Source organism: Aptenodytes patagonicus, chromosome 3 (assembly GCF_965638725.1).
Source record: "Aptenodytes patagonicus chromosome 3, bAptPat1.pri.cur, whole genome shotgun sequence".
Taxonomy (NCBI): domain Eukaryota; kingdom Metazoa; phylum Chordata; class Aves; order Sphenisciformes; family Spheniscidae; genus Aptenodytes; species Aptenodytes patagonicus.
Genome location: NC_134951.1, coordinates 27,876,829 through 27,898,558, shown reverse-complemented (window position 1 = coordinate 27,898,558; position 21,730 = coordinate 27,876,829). Strand labels below are relative to the sequence as shown.

Genomic DNA, 21,730 nt, shown 5'->3' with positions numbered 1-21,730 from the left:
GACCAGCATTCTTGGTGACGGGACGTGTCCCTGCTCTCACCTTTGCTTTTCTACATGTTGCGCTGCCAAGAATAATTGTTAGTTTTAAACAGGCTCCTTTCCAAAGGGACGCGGAGGACAAGCTAGCGACAGCAGCCACTTGGCATTTCCAACCCTGCGGTGCAAAAGGGGATGTGTTTTAAGTACTGCGACTTCTTGAATCTCTCGTTATCTTGTCACAGAACAGGAATACAATTGACAGTATCAGGATACGTATACACCATCTCTTATTACTGTTTAAAGATAGAAAACAATACCATATCCTGTACTGGCAGGAGTACTATTAGCTATGCAAAATTATTTGTCAGCTCTTTGGAATACCTTTCCTTTTCTGGACAATAAAAACACCATTTCTTCAGCAACTTCTACTTCTCTGTCTTTTTAAACAGCAGTGTGGATTACGTTATTCACCTATATTTATTTCTCTCATTAGAAAAGCAGGTGGGCCTTTGACTGCAATCGAGTCCTATCTACAAGTGTGTGGTTCCAGGAAGAAGTAATTCTGCATTTTAATTTATCCTCCCTGGCTATAAAAAACTGTGTGTGCTTTTAAAAATATTTTCAATATTCATCACTACATGACTGTACTAATGTAATCCTTTGTGGTCAACTGGAATTTATTAAAGCACCTTGATGTCAAACCAACCTTTTTTATACCTCATGCGACAAGAAGTGAAGACTTCTTAGTTTATACAAGCCAAAAAATGCTCATAGATTATATAGATCAGAGGCAAATTTTTATAGTTTCCTTATCACAGAAGACTTAAAAAAGTCTCGGGTGCAAACTAACATAAAGGTAATGCCATTTTCTGGACCTATAATGTTTCTGCTAAAAGTGCAACGTTAGACTGTAGGAGATGTAAATGCCTGCTAAATCATAAGTGAAAACATTAACCAGGGACTGTTATGCATACAGCATGAAAAGTAATTTAACTTAATACCTCCAGTTCAGGTTTCAGCCTTGAGAACCCTGCATATTCTTTTATTTATGCCTAACGATGTACAGCATTTGATACTTTCTGGGATCATTACAGTGTTAACCCTCCCGTCTTGGCCAACTGCAAATTAAATTCTCTCTAGCTCAGTTTCCCCTCTGGTCCCAACTGGATTAAATAGTTGCACAGCTGAGTAAGGCCAGGGGCTGGCTGCATCCAGAAATCCAAAATTGCTTTGGCAGTTTCAGCCTTCGTCGGCATCTCTGAAGAAGACGGGGAAGGAGGGTCTTGGTGCGGAGAGTGTGGGACCGAAACAGGCGTAGCAGCAACAAAGTCTGCTAGTGCCCATGACGCTCCAGGCTCACTCCTAACAAAGACAGACACTCAAAACCACAGCACTTCTAGAGCAGAACCCTTCCCCTTTTCCTCATACTGTAACCACAGCCTGGAGGCTACAACCGCAGGCATGCTGGTATGGGCATGCAGGGTGACCTCTGGTTCCACCTTGTCCCTAGGGTGGTTCAATTTTGGGTGCAGAAATGCCTCAGGGCTGAATGCAGAAGTCCATGTACCCAGCCAACGCCTTCGTCACCAGTTACAGTCATGCTGGCCCTACAAATCTTGGAATCTTTTCTGATCCTTGCCAGAACACCTGAAAGAGGTGAAAAGTGGCACTGGCAGGCCTCCCTGAGGAGATGGGGTTGTTGGGGAAGTACCATAGTTCTGATCTTCCTCAGGCCGGGAGATGTTGAGACCATATCTCCTACTTCCCGTTCCAGTGACTGGGCTTTGATACCCTCAAGTAGGCATCACCCTCCAACTCCTTGCCCGGCTGTGCTTCGAAGCACGAATGAGTCCCAGACCACCTTTTGGAGGGACCCTCTGGAGAGAACACCGGGTCCTGGATACTTTACAAACAAGCCAAGTGGGTTTTAGGACCTACCTCTCTCCAGAACTCTTTGTACGGTGGTGGGACTGGGATTTAAAGGGCACGTTTACTGCAGAGGCTCTGTGGGGAGCCTGATGGCTCAGACAAGCAGCTCCGGCTGCCACTGCACGGCCAGATGACCGACAGCAACTTCTGCCCTTAAACATCTGCATCCTCTGTAACATCTTCGGGCCAGTCGGGCAAACAGGTTGAAATGGCTCTGGTTCGAATTAGTCATGCAGGGAACACAAACAGAGGCATCAAAATGTCCTTCGAAAACTGAGTTCCCACACAAGATGAAAGGGAGACAGAATGGCTGTGAAGTAGTTTGTACAAGCCTAACTAATGAAGTTTTCACATTACAAATATAACCCAGGAACAAGTTATTGTTTTTCAGGGTAGCGTCTAGTCTTCGCATTTACTTACGGCCATACAAACTGTCTGTCAGTGGAAGAGCATGCTCCAGCAGAGGTGGGAGGGAGATCCACCTCGCATGTCCAATACAGACTTACCAGTAACCCCTCTCTGAACAGCGTCTCCGTCCAGCCCACCAGCAACAGACCCCAGCCTCTCCACTGGCATCTGCCCACCAAACGCCAGTCCTCAAACGTAGGAGCTGGGCATCAGTGGTCTGTCTGTCAGCGGTTTATCTGGCTGAATACAAATAGGGAAATAATTTGGGCCCAGGAGGAGAATGGAGGAAACCCGAGATTCACATCAGTGTCTGAAAACTAACGAGGGACACCTCGTTAGGAAAATAACAGACCCGTCAGTCCAGGGTAGGGATGCAGATCTGGGACTGAAAGAGGACAGGTAGGAGAAATATTCACCACGCTGACAGGGAAATTGGTCCCCACACGGAAAACAAATCTTCCCTGGAGTCAATCAGCTGTGGTCATGCCTGACTGGAGCTGACGTTTCTAATCTTTTTTTTGTATTAGATTATTGCTGCTTTTCTTCCTCTGGACTTGCTCTGTGTTTTGTTTTAGTTGCGTGACTTTTGCCATTATACAAACTTAAAATAATTTTTTTTTGTCTTATGCTTCGCAAATTGTGCAACATGCTTCACTGGGACCACCGAGCTCCAAACTGATGAGACAGGCAAGAACATGAAAATGAGGACAAGAGAAACCCCATCGTGTTCACTTCAAGCCCTGTCATCAGAGCCACTCTGCTAAAAAGTGACCTAGAACTGCAGGTTAAGACCAAACTGTGGTTTCCGTATTTATAAAGGAAAAGGCTTTATAAAGCAGGTGCCAAGATCTTGAACCTATTAACTCTTTTTCCATTGCCTTTCTGGGCTGGGTTGAAATTTCTGCCATTAAAAGTGATTTTTATTTGGAGGTGGTAGGGGGAGAAGTCTCTTTCTTCATTTTTAACACTAAGCCAAAAATCCCAAACCTGCTCCTGGTCCCCTTCGTTATCCAATCCTAAAATAGTTACCTCTCCCCCAAAGTGAGTATACATAGTCTATGCATGCCAAAATGCCAAAATAATCAGGGCCCAATTTTTAAGTACTAAAAAACCAGTTTTACAGGTATGCTATGTTCTACTGAGGAGAGAAAAACAAAAGTATTACACTAAGAAAATGCTTCAGAGGAGTTAGCAAAAGACTGCAGTAGGCTGGAGCCCCTCACGTGTCCTCCCCAGTCATTTCTTCACTGTAGCATCACTCAGTGCTTTAGTTTTCTGTCTCACTTCCCTTTTTGTGTTCTCCGTTATTTAAGTTAATGCTTCCTTACTAGCCCAATTCCTTCCACAGAAGTAAACACAGCAACAACATTGTGGAACTAGCACGTAGTGGTGGTGTTGCCGACTATAAAAGGTTTACATACAGTTTATGCATACGAAGAGAGCAGTACTTGTGTGGAGGGAAATCGCTTTTATCAGATACGGCTGGAAAAATAAGTTTTTGACCATACAGGTCTCGATACATATATCGAGATATACTTCATGTATTTGTTTGCAATACCTCTTCCCACCCCCTGGGTCTGCCCAGCCTGTCTGCCGGTGTTGTCTGTGCAAGACCTATCGTGCGGCTGAGCCCGATCCCTGGCCAGAGCTGTGGTACTGCACGTCAACGAACATTATTAACAAGCAACAAGTGGCGCAGGGTGAAAAGCTACTGCAATCCAGCCGACCTGGTGGTATGCTGCGTTGGAACAAGCACAAATTGATTCGAACGCATTTTAGCTGCACAGGAAAAAAAGACAAGTTGTTTTCTTTTCATTGGCTGTTTCTCACACAAAACCTTCTGTCAAGGACTTAAAACCACACTCGTAGCCTTTTTGTAAGCAGTCCCTGTTAACCAAGTTACAAACATAAAAGGGCAGAAAAAATTGAACAAGTAGACAGGACAGAAAAGTTGAATGAGCATTGGCTCTTCTTATTTTAATGAAGAAATATTTCAAGTTAATATCAGTGCATATTTAGAAATAGCATGTGATACTCCCAATGCCAAATACATCAGCAAATTGCGGTTTCAAAACTTCATAAATTAATGGCAAGAAAAAAAAAATTAAGATTAACATAGAGAATGAGGTTCAAAATAAACATCCTGTTTGTTTGTTGCACTGCGTCAATTATATTCCTGGTACTTAAACAGCAAGAAAGATCCAATACTTCGTGGTAATCAGGCTCTCCAACATAGCGGTTATTTTTCTACAAATGAATTAAGCAGTTTGCATTTATTTTTGATGTATAATTAAATGTTATTCTTAGCTGTTACAAAGAAATTTAGTCATGTCAGAGTAAAATTTCATTCCATGATTGAAAATCACACTAACATAGGAACACTGCTTTCTGGTTATACCCACTGGAAACAGTCAGCTGAGAATAGGAAGAACTACATGTGAGCACATTTGGCTGTTACATAAAATGGCTTTTTTTTTCCCCCTCTGGTTTCACAGCCTCATAACAATACTGTTTTTCACCGTTGTTCCCAGTCATTGTTTTTAAAATGGTTCATCAACATATCCTGAATCAATCACCGATATAAATAACTCCAGTGACAAAATCCATTATGGAAGGACACAGAACTGCAAACTCAAAGTTGTACCAAATGATTTTAAGGTGGAACTGTAATTACTCTACAAAATTCTGTAAAAAAAAAAACCCAAAACCAACCCCACACAGTAAAAGCAGTCTCTTTAATTAACTGGCAATGGTGGAATCTGAAAAACTGAGTTATAATTTTAAAAGACATTTAACTCACAGTGGACTCTAATGCAAGACAAATCGCACTGAAGCTAAAAAGAGATGCACGTTTAAAGCTTGCAAGTGTGATATAAAAATATTTTCTAGTTCTTTCATTTTGATTCAGGGAGTCCAATTCCCTAATGGAAGAAGATAAAGTACATCCTCTTTCCTACCCCATCGCTGTACATATAGACAATTCCCTTGATATCAGGAAATGGCGCTTCCCCAACAAAAATACCAGCCATGGGAATCGCAGACTTTCTGGTAGTAAGGGTTTGTTGATTTTGCTTTTTAAAGTATATTTTCAAGCAGGTGAAATACTGATAGGATATGCATTTCTTTCACTACTAGTCTATTGTGCAAATCGTATACATCAACCCTGTAACTTCAATCCAACTGCAGTCTGCATCACCTAGAATGATTTGAGAATCTAGTGTGATATTACAGCATGGAGATGACTGCCGGATTATGAAACATCAGGCTAAATCAGATTAGTAGGAAAAGGCACATGCTTCGGATTTAGCAGGAACACCTGAAGGTTCCTCGTTACCATACCCTTACGCTCCTGAAGTTAGAGTAATTCTGTGCATTACCCAAACGACAGAGTTTGCTTCCAGAAAATCGTGAGGTAACAGGAAACTTCTGCTTATGGCACGTACACACGAAAGGTCTGTGAGCTCAGCTGAAACTCTCGAGGCGCTAGGGATAACACAGACACAAGGTAGGCTACAGTCTGGTTAGGCCAGAAACAAAAACTTAACACTTCATTACACTGCATACAGTCCTTTTATGCACAAATACAGGGTGCGCAAAATAAGCTGTTTGCTCAGTAAAATTTAATGTCTTGCATATGTAAAATAATCAGCTAATACTGCAATATAATCAAAAATCATGCACTAGATAAACAGAGCTTCTTCCCCATGAACAGTAGTTCTCAGGAACATTTTATTCTGCTTCAGGTAACATCTCATGAGTTGCCAGCTTACACGGTCCCTTTTAAAGAACACAGTATTTAGCTAAAACTGAAAAGCAAAATTCAAAAAGAAAAAAAAGTTTTGAATTAGTTGCGATACAGCTGGGATAGATGCAACTGAGCTGCTGCAATGCACCAAAGAGTAACGAAAATTCAACATGAATATCAGAAGAATAAATATATACCCTAAATTAATCTCTGTAAATACATTCACAGGTCCACTTAAGACACCCTTATGCGTAACTCATACTTCATCAAATCTGCAGATAGAGGTGGATGTTAGTTCATGGGGAAAGCAATTTATCACGACTCGGTTTATCTGTCATTATTCCAGCAAAAATCAGTAGCAAATTTGAAAATCTACATTTATTTTCCCCAGACCAACCACACAGAGGCTTAAGTCACAAATTCTATTATTTCCAATGTTCGATCAATAAGGCTTTATTTACACTTTTTTACTATAAAGTCAGGAAAAAGTTTCGTGCAATGTGCAAGAAAAGACTGCACATTTCACTGACTGGAGACTAACATCTGCTTATGGTTTAATGCTAACCCACAGGCAACCAATTAAAGTCCCATATATCCATGTTTTTACATAAAGTTTCCTTCCAGATTCTGTCAGAAGCATACTAGCAGTCAGGCCACCTAAAAACAGCAAAGATGGCAAAGTTTTCTTGAGGCTTAGTTTGGAATGAACACTTTTTCCAGGGAACTTATTTCTTCTTTTAGAATCCTTCGCATCATAAAACTCTATTAGTAACCTACAAGCAGACAAAAGGAGATGGTCAAAGTTATGCATTAGCGTAAGAAGTTTTAAGCAACTTACTTTCACCCAATAACTGCTTCTAATCACACATTATTTAACAAATGATTTAACAATACGTAGCAGCTCGTCCGTAACAAGTTTAAGCAATCAGTATGCCTTAAGAATACGATGCATTCAAAGTAACATTGCACATCAGAGTACTCAACCTGAACCCTTGTGAGCAATAAAAGCAGATTTTCCGGAGGGACCGATTTTAACACTGAATATAAAAGTTGAAAAGAATCCTTTTCATTCAGCATTTAGCAAATAAGCCCAGACTACTGGGCAATATCGCAGGACAAAATAGCAACAGTTAATCACTGAACAAAGAAGGCAGGGAGGGAATTATCTTCATGAAATAAACTAATAACAAACGTGCAAGAGTAAAATGCCACACAGTTTAGTAGTAATTTTTTTTCTCCTATTTTTGAAAACCACTAATAAATGAATTTGAAAATTCTGGGGTTTTAACTATTTCTAAATTCGCCTGACAGACTGCTTTGGTCCCAGGAAAGATGTTCCAGTCAACTGGAGTCTACAATGAGACACAGGTGATCAGGGTTCAATTTTGCTGGTCTTCACCAGAAGACTACTTGTGGGCCACTGGGCACCCTTTTATTTTATCTATCTGTTATTTGTCTATAAAATGAAATTCAAACTTTCTTGCCTCTCAAAAGTGAAGAAAAAAATTACTTAGCGATCCCGAACTTCTAAAACACTTTAGTAATAGTGCCACGTTTACAGATAGTCATGTTAACTTTTACATGGATTCAAAGATCACCGGACAAATGAATCTGTTTTTCACTTCTGTGGAGTGTGAGACTGGCAGAACAATTTTAAAGCAGAACATACCTGACGAACCAGGGAAATTTCTACCTCACACAATGTATTCAAAGATTTAGAAAGTAAACAGATTCAGCTCCCTTAAGCTGGACTTCAGACGTGGCAAATTAAACCATCATCTCTCAAACAACTGAAATCCCACATTTAGGCACAAGGTCCCCCAGGATCTGTTGCATATGCTCACTGGCGACCTTATCTGGAGATGCTGGAGGGAGCCAGGCACTTTAGGTCTGCCACGATCCAGAGATGCACAGATGAAACTTCTACTTCACCTCATTTCCCCAGTGAAGGTAGGTACCTCGGGGTTACTTGTGTTTTTATCCAATTGCTGTCTGACGGAAGATGTATAAAATTGTTCATTTTGGCAGAATAGATTAGATCAAGACCTGCCCCTTTCTAACTCTAACCTAACACTGATTACGAGGCTAGAATCAAACTGCTTTTTGCTTGCTTGCCTACCACGGGCATCTTACATTACTGGCTGTGCATGACTCAGCTTCAGAAAGATAAATGGAGAGTATTCAGATGAATTTAAGTCTCACCTGGAACATGGATTCACAGCTCTTCAGCCTAAGGAAGGTCTAAAACCCAGGAATCCCAACCTCCTGAGCAAAAGCTTTAACCACAAGGGTATTTTACAAAATATGCACAGGAGTACCAACACCACCTCTCTTCAGAGAACCCTACAGCTTGCACTGCTGGTAACACAGAAATCATGGGTATATCTGTTAATATAAAAGAAGACAGCTACTTTAAACAGAAAGTTCTGCACATTGTTACTCACTTATCCTTTATTTCAAAACGTTCATGAAGCCACCTTCTCATATACATCTGCTCTTCTGGAATGTCCTTCAGTTCAATTCGATCAATGAAGACATGAACTCTTGGGCATTCCTTGCAAAGAAACTCTAAAAAGAGAGCAAACCAACAGGGCTGAGTTACAAAAACACTGTAGGGCATTTATTTGTCTAAAATACACCGAAAATTTGACCTCGTAGCTCTAAGTGCCTTGGAAGCCTAACTTCAGTTTTCAAAGCCTCCCCTCTTTATGTTTAGATCCTGAGTACTTCACTGAACTTAGAAACCATCTGGCCTACACACTTTGGAAATGGTGGCCCATTATCACGTGCAGCATGGAAAAATTGTCCTAAAATGCACCCTGCTAACTGTAAAATGCTGTGCTTGAAAATGTTACACTTCTACCTCAGCAGCAATCTACTCATTCTGTAGTGTGGGATGCAATAACTTTGATGTCGTAATGTTATCCAGCCTGCAATTTTGATTAAAGTTAGCAATCCTCTTTGCTTGTCCTTTTTGAAATCTGAATTTTGTTTGCTTCTGGATGACAAAATCAGAATTACAGTGATTTCCCAAAGCATCTCCAGGAGGAAGTGGGCTTCAGTTTAAGTAATAACCTATAATTAAAAAGTACAACAGGGCAAAGACTCAGAACAAAATGCTGCTTTCCATTTTGCATCCCTTCATTTTTCTTCTGTCTTACAGATCTCGAGACAGCCCTATTGCAACGCCTCTCCCCCATTTCCTCAATTCGTCCCTAGAAAAATTTAGCAAGCAAGCATTAAGCCAATTACAAACAAAACTCCATTACTCAAATAGCCTTGTGGGATTTCTTACAACTAACAAGTGGTAAAAATACTGCACGTGGGATGAAAAACCCACCAGTATTTGTGTATTAATAATAATTTGCATTTATCAGTAGCAAGGGGTATTGTAGTAATCAGCACCCCTGTACAAAGAGATGCATGGTGTGAGGATGGAAGTCCTTAGAAATTTGGACAATCTTCGTATTTTGAAAAGGGACCAGAAGTGCCTTCCTACAATACCGACAGGCAACAAATGTAACACAGACTGGGTGGTCCTTCTAGGTTGTTGACGTTTTTTGGACAGCACTGCAGATGTACAGAAGACTTTGACCCATAACTGTTAGGGATATCTTGAGGAATGACTGTGCAAAATAATGGTCACTGCATTTACATCTTTATTGTTGTCTGCCAAGCAGATATCCCCCTACTTGTTTTTCTTCTTTACAGGATTATTTGTTTTTAAGGGCTTTGCTGTAAAAGCAATCCTTATCATATACTAGAGATTGCCTTAAAGAAATTTAAAAGCCTGTTCATGCAAATGTGTTTGCGTGCTTGTAGAGGGGGAGGGAAGGAGAAGAGATGAAGAGATCAGTAAAGTCTTATGGCATTTTGATTCAGGAATTTGTAAGGTGCTGCGTGCAATTTTGTTTAGATCTCAGGCAGAGAGCGCCCTTCGCTGAACCGCACCGTAGCGTAACGGCAGCAACGTGGCCCATGCACCATCAACTCAAGAAATGGCTGAGGGCTCCAACCAGAAACAAGTCCACCTCTTAGCCATGGAGAAGCAAACACAACTGTCACTAAAGTTTCTGGTAAAACCGCCTCCTAGCTACAGCTATTAGATGGCAGGCAAGTTAAGTATTTAGAGGTCTAGAATGACGGTAGGTATAGAGACTGTCTTCAAGTTTATGTGCAACATTTTTACTAACCACGAAGAAATCAGTGCTCATGTATCTGAAAGCAGGTTTTTCCTCTTGCTTTTAATGATAAGGATTTTCCAGATCTGTTTCTCTGAGGGTACTATCCAGGCCACTATATGAAGGTCATTCACTATATGAGCACTTAAAAACATGCTATTAATATTTTAAAATGACGGACGTATTATCCATGTCTTAAATGCTTATAAAGTTCACTGATGTACAAATCCTCTTTTTGAGTGGCATTACCTATTACCTATTTTGCATTCTAAAATATGCAAAACTGTATCTAGAAAACAAATGCCTGGAAGCCAGATGATACGGTCTTTTTTGTACTAGACTCCTATAAAAAGCATCTATGCTATGCATATTCAGCTAGGGCTGAAGATCTAGCTTTAAAAGATATTTGAAACATTCTGTGCATTGTATAGTGTATGTTTCTTTTACTTCGTAGCACATATGCTTCTGTATAGGAACAAACAACTCTTTCGTGATGTCATTTATAATCTCAGTTATAAATTATTAAGGAAAATTATAAACCAAGCAAAATTCTAAGTTAGATGAGATAGCATTATTAATAGCTATATGGTATTTTTAAAACTAATGTTATGCTGCTTATAAAAATATTGATATTTGGTCATTTAAAGACAGCAACAGAGTACATTATCAATAATAAGCTCTCATTAACAAAACAGGAATAAGACATAAGTATTTCAAAAGAAAGACCTTCCCCCACCTCTACAAATCTGCTTAGAAAGCAAAAAACCCTCCACAAATATCTAAGCGTTGCTGCTGGTTTTCTACCTTATGCCCAAGTTCCAATGCAAGTTGATTCTTACAACATCCCACACTGGTCGTCTTCAACCAGTCTAAATTGAGTCCCCATATGTGAAGATCCTAAAACTTCATCTTAATTTCCCACCTTTGTAAATCCCAGTGCCTTTCTCCACAGCCTCACCCTCCCTTGCAGTTTGAGACTTAGTACAGTCTCGCTGAAGGCTGTGGGATCTGTAACTGCAGGTGCTCCCCTAGAGAGGATCATGACTCCCACCCATCGATTCAAGGCCATTTTATCCAAAGCCTGGGCATCCACGACATCTGTAGATGACATTGTAATGCATACAATCAAGCTAGTCAGGGAATCTGACTAGTCTTTAATTATCCAATTCATGTCAGGGTTTAATGCAACTAATCCTTTTCTTTTTTTTTTTTTTTTTTTTAGAGGCACAATGTCACTGCAATCACGTAAGAACACCAGTGGATAAGAACAATATATTGAGAGGTTGGTTTTGAGAAGAAACAGCTGGATTTTATCACCACAAACTCTAAAGGTTTGTGGTGGTCCCATGACCCTTAATTTCACATTAGCTTAACTCCCCAAAGACTTACGTAATTAAGCTAAGAAACAAAATCTTATTGAAGCAATTTATTATGTGCAAATTACATCCAACTTCAGGGACACTAGCCCTTAAGGCCAAAATCTGACAGGCTTTTCAGATCCCTAAACTTGCCAGAATTTGTTGTAATTAACAGCAGGAACAAGCAAGCCTGAACTTTCTTTCAAAAGACAAAACCTAAGTGCAAATCATGCATGATAATCAAACATTATATTGGGGACAGCATTAGTCAATCAAGAACGGAGTATGATTTGGGTTAAATGAACACTAACAACTTCTGTGGGAGCCAAGTGGACTGACTGTTGTGTGGGAGATAATTTCCTAATAAAACTTTCTATCTGGCTAAATAGCAGATACAAGTGCAGAATGTTTATAATGCCTCTAGTGACCAACCACAGCAGAAGGAAGGAATTGAAAATAATAACGTGGATCAAGCATTTTTTGTTCTTAAACTGTGACGTTGTGGCCCTCCTGCAGGACAGGGTTCACACTAACACAGGACTGATGGGTTCAGTGCAGAATTAGGATTAATGAACAGGGTGCAACAGTCTCCAGGAAAAGAATCGGATCCACAGAGTTTTTAATTGCAAACGAACATTCTGGGAGGGTGTCTTGTTCACTGGGTCTTCCACAAAATTCTACCAGTATTCAACTCCTCACCTTCAAAAGCCAATTAATTCTGTTTTAAATTACCAGCATTACCAGAGAAAGTGAGGGAAGGAGAGAGGGTCCAAAGCATAGATGTACCTGTAACTGAGAAGGGACATACAAATAGCCTCAGACCACCTTCCCCTTAATGCTACCACAGAAGTTCATTCCACCACTCCAAATTATTTGCCTTGCCCCTTAAGAAAGTTGTGACAGTGGCATTACACTCAAACAGATATTCCAGTTTTCAATTACTAATGAAGTCTATTTTTAGATGCACTTTAAATATGATAGCAATAAAGTAGCTCAGATTTCAACCTCCTACATTGGCTCTTTTATTGCAACGTAATTATTGCCAAAGACCTTCAAAATTAAGAAAGGACAAACTGAAGCCTGACATAGTCATGACCACTTAAAGAGCCTCCAATTCTCTCCTGTTTTAACAGATTTCAGTAATGTTTGTGATAAACTGAAAGTGATATCACAGGAAACTGAAATCTGAATAACATATTTATTCTAAGTAACTAGTATTTCAAACTTGTAAGAATACGCCTCTTCAGTAACAGAACATTGCAAGTTGTGGTGCATACACAGGCAAAAACCATGATAGCAAAGATATTCCTCTCTGAACTGTAGATGCTTTCTCCACTTTTAAAATTTTCATTAGTCTGGACTTAAGTGTTCAGGTACCAAAGCAGTTCGTAAACTATCTCCTCCTCAAAGAAGTAAATCCCATCTCTCCACTTTCATTTACTTCGTACACCAAATTAACAATCAATTGGCAAAACAAACATAAATTTAAGTGCTGCGTTGTTTCTCAGCTTCACGCTTTCCATCACCTCAAGTTGAGCTGACAGGAAACTATTTCACAGCTTGCTCCAACAAAATAAAGCAGTGGTACAGCAAAGCGGCACTAGACGGGAAGGCAAACATCCAGGGTACGGCGAAGGTTGTTTAGACAGGTTAACCTGAGGAGCAGTGGAGGAGCGGGCAGCACCAGTACCTGCTGGTACTGCTGATGTAGGGAAGCACGGAGGGGATGTTCTGCAGGCTAAATTCAAGCTTGCAGCCCAGAGACAAGCCTGGGACGTGAGGAATAGCACTCTCAGAAATACTGCCAATCCCCTGTGCAACGCCCGAGATGGATGCAGAGATCAGAGCCTCCATCCAACCACAAGGGACACAGCATGGGGAGTAAGCACCTTAGGAGCTGGGGGACCTTCTGAGAGAAGAGAAATGGGACGCACCTGAATCATTATTAAGGTGCTGGCAGTGAAAACCGAAAAGTTCTTAGACAGCATTTCAACTAGCAGTTGGGGAAAGTGAAAGGTCAGGAAAAGCAACCTGTTTGGACTGATGTAACATATGAGGTGGATGTGACTAAAATTCAATGTGAGGGCAAAATTCAGAAGTGCCTCTGCACCAACATGAGAAGCCTAAACATGAAGACAGGATAACAAGAATTATTGGCACCAAGAGACTACCCCTGTAAGGCAGGTATCCCAGTGACCGTGAAGGAGCGTGCAACGTTACCAGGCTACCAGATTTATAGGAATGGCAGAATCGGATGTGCAGGTGAGGGAATGGTAGTGTGCGTGATGGATTATATAAAGTGTAATAGCTTTATATAATGAGACAGAAGCACAATGAAATCCTTGTGGATGGAAATCCCAGACTCTAATAAAATATATTTTAGATAGATATATTAAATGACTTCCTGGTAAGTTTGATAATAATGATCAGAAACTGAAGCCAGACTGAGCGCTGCAAGTTCAGGACTGGTAGCAGGAGTGTGAGATTCCAGCTACCTTTATCGAACTGCATCAATACATCCATCAGGATGGGGGGGGGGGGGAGAAGAGAGGAAAAATAAAGATTGTTTCCTGGAACAACTAGTTGCAAAACCCACAAGAAAAGATGCCATTCCTGATGTGGTCTTGAGTGGTGCACAGTGCTAGTGAGAAGTGCTCTGCAACCACAATACAATTAATTTCAGTGTTGTAGGGAAAGAGTCTACAGCACACAAACGCACAATTAGAGGAACCATGTAATGGGGGGGAGGGAAGGCAAAGCGTCAAAACACCCTAAAAGAAAGAGTCGAAAAGGAGGCAGCCTAGAGGCTGTTAAAAAAACCCCCTAAATACCAAACCCCAGAAAACCTTGCATTAGAAACCCAGGTAAAAGATGTGTAACACTACAAAAGAAAAAGTCTGGGTGGGTCTGAAACCCACCTGTGTGGCTTAACGGGAAAATTAAGGAGGCTACCACTATATTCCTACCTTCTCCTCTTTGAGGAATGGAAAGCTTGTCCAAATAAGGAAAAGCCACAAAACCGCTCATGCCAAATGTAAACATAAAATTAAGAGGACTAAAAAGGAACTTGAAAAATGCAAAGGACGCTCTAACAATTTTAACTTTTTTGAATTTGTCAAAAGCAGTAAACCAGCTAAGGCACTGGTGGGACTGCTGGATGACAAAGGTGTGAAGAGCAGCACTCATGGTAAAGTATAAGCCCATGCAAGAGAAGCTCAAATATTTGTTTGCGTTATTCTTTCTTGCTGAAAATGTTTGATTCCTACACCCATTGCACTCTTTGTACCAGATCACTCAAAGGAACTAGATCAATAAGTAAACAGACAGAAAGTATTAGACTAAATAAACAAGTTAGATGTCAGGAAGTCACCAAAACCAGACAGCATTCATCCAAAAGCTCTCAAATGTGGAATTTAAAAACAAAGATGTGTAACCTATCATCACAAGCAGCCATTGTGCCAGAAAAATGGAGAGCTTCCCTTCTACATACAAGGGCTTTAGAGATGATGCTGGGAAATACAAACCAAAGAGTCTTACATCCCCGATAGCAGGGTCTATAATAAGATCACTAAGCACAGAGATAATCACAGTCTGTTGGAAAAAAGTTGGCGTGGATTCTGTGAAGGGAAATCCTGTCTCACCAATTTGCTGGATTTCTACAACAGTGTCAAGGAGCAGGCAGATAAAGGGGATTCACTGGACATGATATATTTGAATTTTCATAAAGCCTCCGACAGGGTTCCACACTGAAGGCTATTAAAGAAATTAAGCTGCCATGGGATTAGAGGAAATGGATGTTTTATAGACCAAAAGCTGCTCAAAGCAGAAGAAGCAAATGGAAGGACTTAATGGTCACTTTTCAGGATGGAAGAGACACAGCAATTGGGGTCCTCCAGGGATTGACGCTAGGACTGATTTTATTCTGTGTCATGACTGATGAGCTGAAGAAGGGAGCAAACAGCGAACCCTCCAGTTTTTCACATCTTTTTCAGAAGATCCTAAGCTCTTTTGGGTAGTCAAATGCTGGCTGAACTCCAAAAGGACCTCAAAGCTGAGCAAACAGGGTGAAAATGTGGCAGCTGAGCTTCAGTGTAAACAAACACGGGGAAAAATAATGGAAACCCTGAGTACATGATGCTTAACTTGGAATTGGTGGTTATAATCTGGGAGTCACTGACTCTTCTCTGAAACCATCCTCTCATTGTGCAGCAGCAGCCCCAAATCCCCCCAAATACCGGGCAGCATCAACAAGCACATTGAGAACAGGGCAAAGTGAGTCACTTTGCAGATATATAAAAAGATCGTGAATCCACATTTTAAATACCGTGTGCAGGTCTGGACTCTGTATCTCAAGGAGGATGTAGTGAACTCAGAGAAGGCCACAGAAAAGGCCAACTAAAACATTTAAGGAGAAAAAGCACCTGCATTACAAACAAGGAGAGATTAAAAAGGCCGAATTTTCAGTTTGGAGAAGGGAAGCAGAGGGAAGGGTATGACTGCTTACCAAAAAAAAAAAAAATCCTAAAGATGGCAGATAAGAACTATAACTCAACAAATCCTGCAAATTCAAGGCTAAATAATCACATATCTGTACCTTCCTAAAGATGCCCAGATCTAAAGAATCTTTTAAAATTATTATTAGAAAATGGTACATATAGTTTTCTATGCTGGTATTAGCACTGGAGAGCAGCAGACTGTTATTGTAAGCTGTCTTGCTGAAACAAGATGGTATTTGATGAAGACCCATAGTACTTGCGCATTGTAGTTCACTGAAACAATCTTCAAGTGGCTTTAATCTGTTATTCTAACAGATGCATTCTAGCCTTTGTACTGCTCTATAACAATTTGTGAATATTGTCTGTTGCCCAAGTTAGCAGGAGGTTTCCTACAAAAGCATAACAGTTTTGATCAACAGGGGGCCAGCAACAAAACCTGGATCAGGTTAGGTGTGTGGATTACATCTGAAGGGTCTCCCACTGCTGGTAACTGAAAAGGAGCGAATTTAGGAGGTATCTGTGTCTTCCTTGGAACATTTTTAAAGTTTCAGAAGTAGAAAAAAAAGTTGAAATATGCAATTAAAAAAAAGGCAAGAAAAGATACAAGGATTGGACCAGTTCAAAACAATGCTCTCTCCAGCAAATAAACAGGATCTGTTAGGAACTGTGCCAGTACTGCTAGTATTGATCTTTTTGCCTTTGCTTCAGACAGTCTGTTTTGATAAACAGAGAACAGTACCACAAACGGAGTAGAAGAAAAGGACTCTGATGCACAAAAAAAGCAGAAATAAACACAGGCTCTCAAAAGCAGCAACATATTTCTGGCCAAACCTGACAGTGTGAAGGAATTAAAGTTGTTTTTGTTATCCTCAGGGTTTAGATACACTTTTGCATAAAGATCAGGAGTTCCTCGAGCTGTTGTACATAAACGCTGCCTGGGGAGCTGAATGCTTCCTCTCACATGTGTATGAGGCCCAGGGCGCAGGGTAATTTTATGAATCTCCAGTGCAAATACTTTCAAAATCCTCTTTGTGTAGCAGAGGTTTTCTGATGACTGCTTTCTCACCACAAATTCCCAAAGGGAAGCTACAGATACCTACCTTCAGTAGGAGCTGCTTGAGAATAACCGAGATAGACAAGGTCCTAGTTTACAATCAGAGGAACACACACTCTTGGCTCGCAGGGATGCTGAAGGGGGTTATTACCCCCATTGAGGGGGTGTTATTAACATACAGATGCAGCGCCCACAGGTGTTTTTGATTTGGGAAAAGGAAGAATCATTTACACTTGCATTATTCTTACACTCCTCCTTAGGCATCCAAATTTGGTTGTTGGTGGAGACAAGAAACTGGGCTACGGGGACTCCAAATAGTCATCTTTGCCTCCTTGTTTTGAGATAGGTGAAGAAACAAAGGTGCTACTCATGCTCAGACTGACCTTCACGTTCTCCAATTTTTGGAGTCCTATGAAGAACCACAGCAAGGCCTGCATACATGCCCATAAACTGATGCTGCTCTTCAGTGAAATGTCATTATTTTCGAGCAGAAGTACAATGTTTAATTGTTACAGTATGAAAATACTTTGCCTTTAACCAGACCGTCCTTATCTGCCGAATATTGATGCATATGTCCACATCTGTGTTCAAAGTGCCATTTCAAATAAGTCATCCACAAATTAACAGATAGGCCTTTGTGTTACTCAAACTACTTTTAATAGGAAATTACAGGGGTTCTAAAATGCGAGATCTAGCCCTATGGAGGACAAGTGAAAATGCATTCAGTTCAAAACTGAATGATAGTTTACTTACTTTGTGGTACCTGCTGAAATCATGTTATTAAAAAAGTTGTATTTTAGTATTTTACACAAAATAAAATCAGGGTTTTCCTTTAAAGGAAAAATGTATGATAGAATATCACAGAACTACCTTGCCAACTAGTGTTGTTATCAAAATTCCTCCAAATATTTCAATGGAAAATTGACATTTTGAAATATGAAAGGTAGTTAAATTTTGTTTGAACAGATGCAGAATGACAAGTTCTTGATGTGAGATTTACTATACATGTCAAAAAGCCATCCCACACTTGATGCAAATTTCACCAATGCTGATGTCCAGCCTCAGTTCTAATCTGCATCCTTTCTTCGGTTGCTCTAAAATAATTGCCATTTACTTTTCAATATTCTTTCATGCAATAAGAACATGACAGCTAGAGATCTGAACAGATTATTAGTCATTTGATCACTATAAATCTTACTTTGGATTGTTTTACATTCCTGTTAGGATTTATCAGTTTGTTAATTTAGTTTTTTAATTCTTTCAACATATCAATAACCACGTGCTTGTTATCATTCTTTGGACCTTGAAAGACAATGGATGTGATCAAATTTGGGCAACAGACCAGACAAAGACTGGTTTCTATTGCTCCAGTTTCTTTTCTATTGTCCTGTACTTCACTGTCTAACTGGGTCCTAACAAAAGTGCAAGCATTTGGAAAAGTGTAATTTCCCCTAGGGAAGTTAGGCCAGTCTGACCTCCTCAAATTATACCGATCAAAGTGATGTACGGATTTTCAGAAATGCACACATACATATGCTTTCAAAGTGTCTGTTCTGGAATTGATATACAGCAGAGTCAATAATTCTCAGGAATTCCTCTGACTTCTTTAAGACAGAGTCTACATGTACTTGCTATTTTTATTCCGTGTTTATCATTGTCACATGTTGCTATTTCACACACTCTTTCATCTACAATGGCCAGATAAATACCATCTGGTTATGTTAAAGCCTTCAGGCAGAATAATAAAGATGTAGATGTGTACATAATGGTCCTTCAGGTGCCAGAATGACAACAGTTCCCACGTCCCACGAGACCTGCCCCTTAACACCAGGCAAAGCTGGATGTGAACACTGAGGACATTCATTCAGAAGGGGGAAAACTAGGTACTCATTCTTTCTTCCCAAGCTTATTTCTACCTTTTACTTAATGACAGTGTAGTAAAACAATATCAACAAATCCAGCACAAGTTTCTCTTCTAAACAGTTCTTCTAGAATTCAGTACCCGAGGTACACTTCAGCTGTGCGGCAGTGCCCATATGATTATTTGCATCTTATTCCACTGACCACAAATAAACACTGTCTAGCAGCATGGTCCTCCCTAAGCAGGACCATCACGTTCTGTCATTAATGATCTGGACAAACCATCTTTAGCAGTGAGAGGGGAGAAATCTGTGGGAAATCGCTGTTCTTTGGAAAGGCTGCCATGTGCAAGACAAGCTTCCACTGGAAACGTACCGAGATCCAAACTTGTTGGAATGAAAAGGAATGAATAATGAATAAATGGTAGGGAAAAAACTGCATCCATTGGTCACAACTGGATGTGAAGCAACAGCGGAAAGCAACATCCCTGTCTAAAGCTAATCTAATCTTAATCCCTGTCTAAGACTAATCAAATTTGATGTCTTCTAAAACAAACAACTTGCAGCTGGAAAGTGCCAACAAAACATTAAAATGCATAAATAGTGACAAAAAATTCAACACATTTGAAAGGATATACTATAATAATTTGCCTGCTCTAAAAAGGTACCATGCTATCAGGTGTGCCTGGCATTCACTGCTCTTCTCAAAGCACTAATGCAGAAAGGATGGTGAATGTCTATTTTCCAGTTGCTAGTATACTATGTTTTGTTTTAATCCTGTTGAGCAAGTCAACATTATGATATTTAAGCTTGCTGGACTGAAGAAAAAAAAAAAATCCAATTTTGCTAAGAAAGACTATTTACACTGATTACTATTACTTTGCTAAGAAAGACTATTTACACTATATTACAAAATTTAAAATGCAATTAATTTTTTCTTCAGAATTTTTTTCCCATTTACAGTTTACTAACACAGTTTCTCAGATAAAGCATGGTAGTACTACTCACAGTCATTAAAATGTTGCTTTTAACCTGCTCTGTTTACTACTGAAGACAGCAGCCAAGAGCTGACCATATCCCTGGGTAAGTATGGGTTTTTCCAGAAGCGGCACAGGCTCTTCTGAGGAATTGAGATTTATAGAACTGAAAGTAAAATGCATTTCAAGAAACACATTATGTCTGTGTGGAATTCAGATTTCATTCACATGGGAAATGTCATACTATGGGAAATACAGTCCTCGAGTAAAGTTCTGTTTATCAGAAGTTTGTTTTCCATGCAATAAATTTCAATCAGAGTTGCTAGATTGAAAAAGACACGTCAACCTTATCTTTTAAAAATTACCAGGATTGTACTGTCATTTTATTCCGATGAGAATGAAAAACAAAATTCTCATTCAGCACTGACAAAAATATGAAATGTTCATATGAAATGCACACATGAAAATGACACTTTATAACTCATTTTAGTACTGTAAAAGAGCAATAATGCTAAAAAATCTCAAATGCATAACAACGTGCAATTCAATTCTTGTTATATCATATTCCTGAACAGACCAATTGTTGGACTTCTGCATAACAAATGGCGAAATGATCTTGACCTCTTAGAACAGAAATTGTTTTTCTTCCACTTTGTGTCTGGAGGGCCTAAAAGAACGACAGCTACGTTCCACACTGTAATTTATAAAGTGTCCTTGATCTACATAATTTATATTATATGGAATACATGTGACTGCCACAATAGCGTGGAATGCCCTGGATGGATATTTCATTTATCTACTCTGTAATGGGTAACAACTGGTTGGCTGCACTTCATTCTGTGTTACTGCTTTTATTTTTACCCAAGGCTGAGACAGTAATTACCCCAGCCCTAACACTAAGGGTGGCTGAAAGATATGCCTGGACTGCCTGCTGTGGAGCCTCCAAAAGGCTGGATGTGGAGTAGCCACCCCAAACCATCTGATTACCACTTGACACCGGACACAAGAAACAGCCAACAGGGAAATTCAGTTTGTTGGTTCCCTTTCCATAATTATATCATGCTTCATGCAAACTGGAAGGTTCAATAGGTGAAGAGGTCTTATAAGGAATTTGAACATTTGCCATCTTATCATTAGGTAATGACATTTTAATAGTTTAATTAACCATCAGGCAGTGAGAAGTCCAGCATGAGAATGGTTGAAACTGCCTAATAATTAAGTCATGAAACAAAATATGCTGCAGGGAAGGGGAAACAATCCTATTTGTTTTGAAGGGGGTCTTGAAACGGCTTGGGTGACAGGACAAGAGGGAGGCTGCCCAGTCTTCAAAGGAGTCTGTAAGAGGGTCATAAGGTATTTAAAAAATAAAATAAAAAAAATTTAAAAGCTTTAAATAATAAAATCTGTAAAATCAAGTTCAAAAGAAAATTATAAATAAAAAACATTAAATCATAAAAAGCACTTTTGATATTTAGCCATAAGAAATGCCTGTTGGGAACAAAACGTACATAAAATAAAACCATCCTAAGACCTTACAGTACAACACAAGTGTTGAGTTAATACACAGTGTTAACAGTTTTGTTGCTCACCTATCCAGAAGAATTTTTTAACAGGGTGAAAACGTGAAAATAGACAATCCCAGAACTTCTAAGCAACTAGCACCTGGAAGAAGTTCATGTGAACTTTACACTACCTCAAGGAGTTACACCTGCTAATGAAGTGACATGGAAACAGCCACACTACA

At 39.8% G+C, this 21,730-nt stretch overlaps 1 protein-coding gene across 1 annotated transcript in view; it reads right to left on the bottom strand.

Moving 5' to 3' along the window:
- Positions 1–4,263: 4,263 nt before the first annotated feature.
- AGPAT5 (1-acylglycerol-3-phosphate O-acyltransferase 5) overlaps positions 4,264–21,730 on the bottom strand; it is a 61,375-nt gene continuing 43,908 nt past the window's right edge. The window contains exons 7-8 of the mRNA XM_076332912.1: positions 8,506–8,629; positions 4,264–6,834 (exon numbers count right to left, since the gene is read on the bottom strand). Coding sequence (XP_076189027.1) covers positions 6,609–6,834; positions 8,506–8,629 — 350 coding nt within the window. The 3' untranslated portion in view covers positions 4,264–6,608. The remainder of the gene's footprint in view (positions 6,835–8,505; positions 8,630–21,730) is intronic.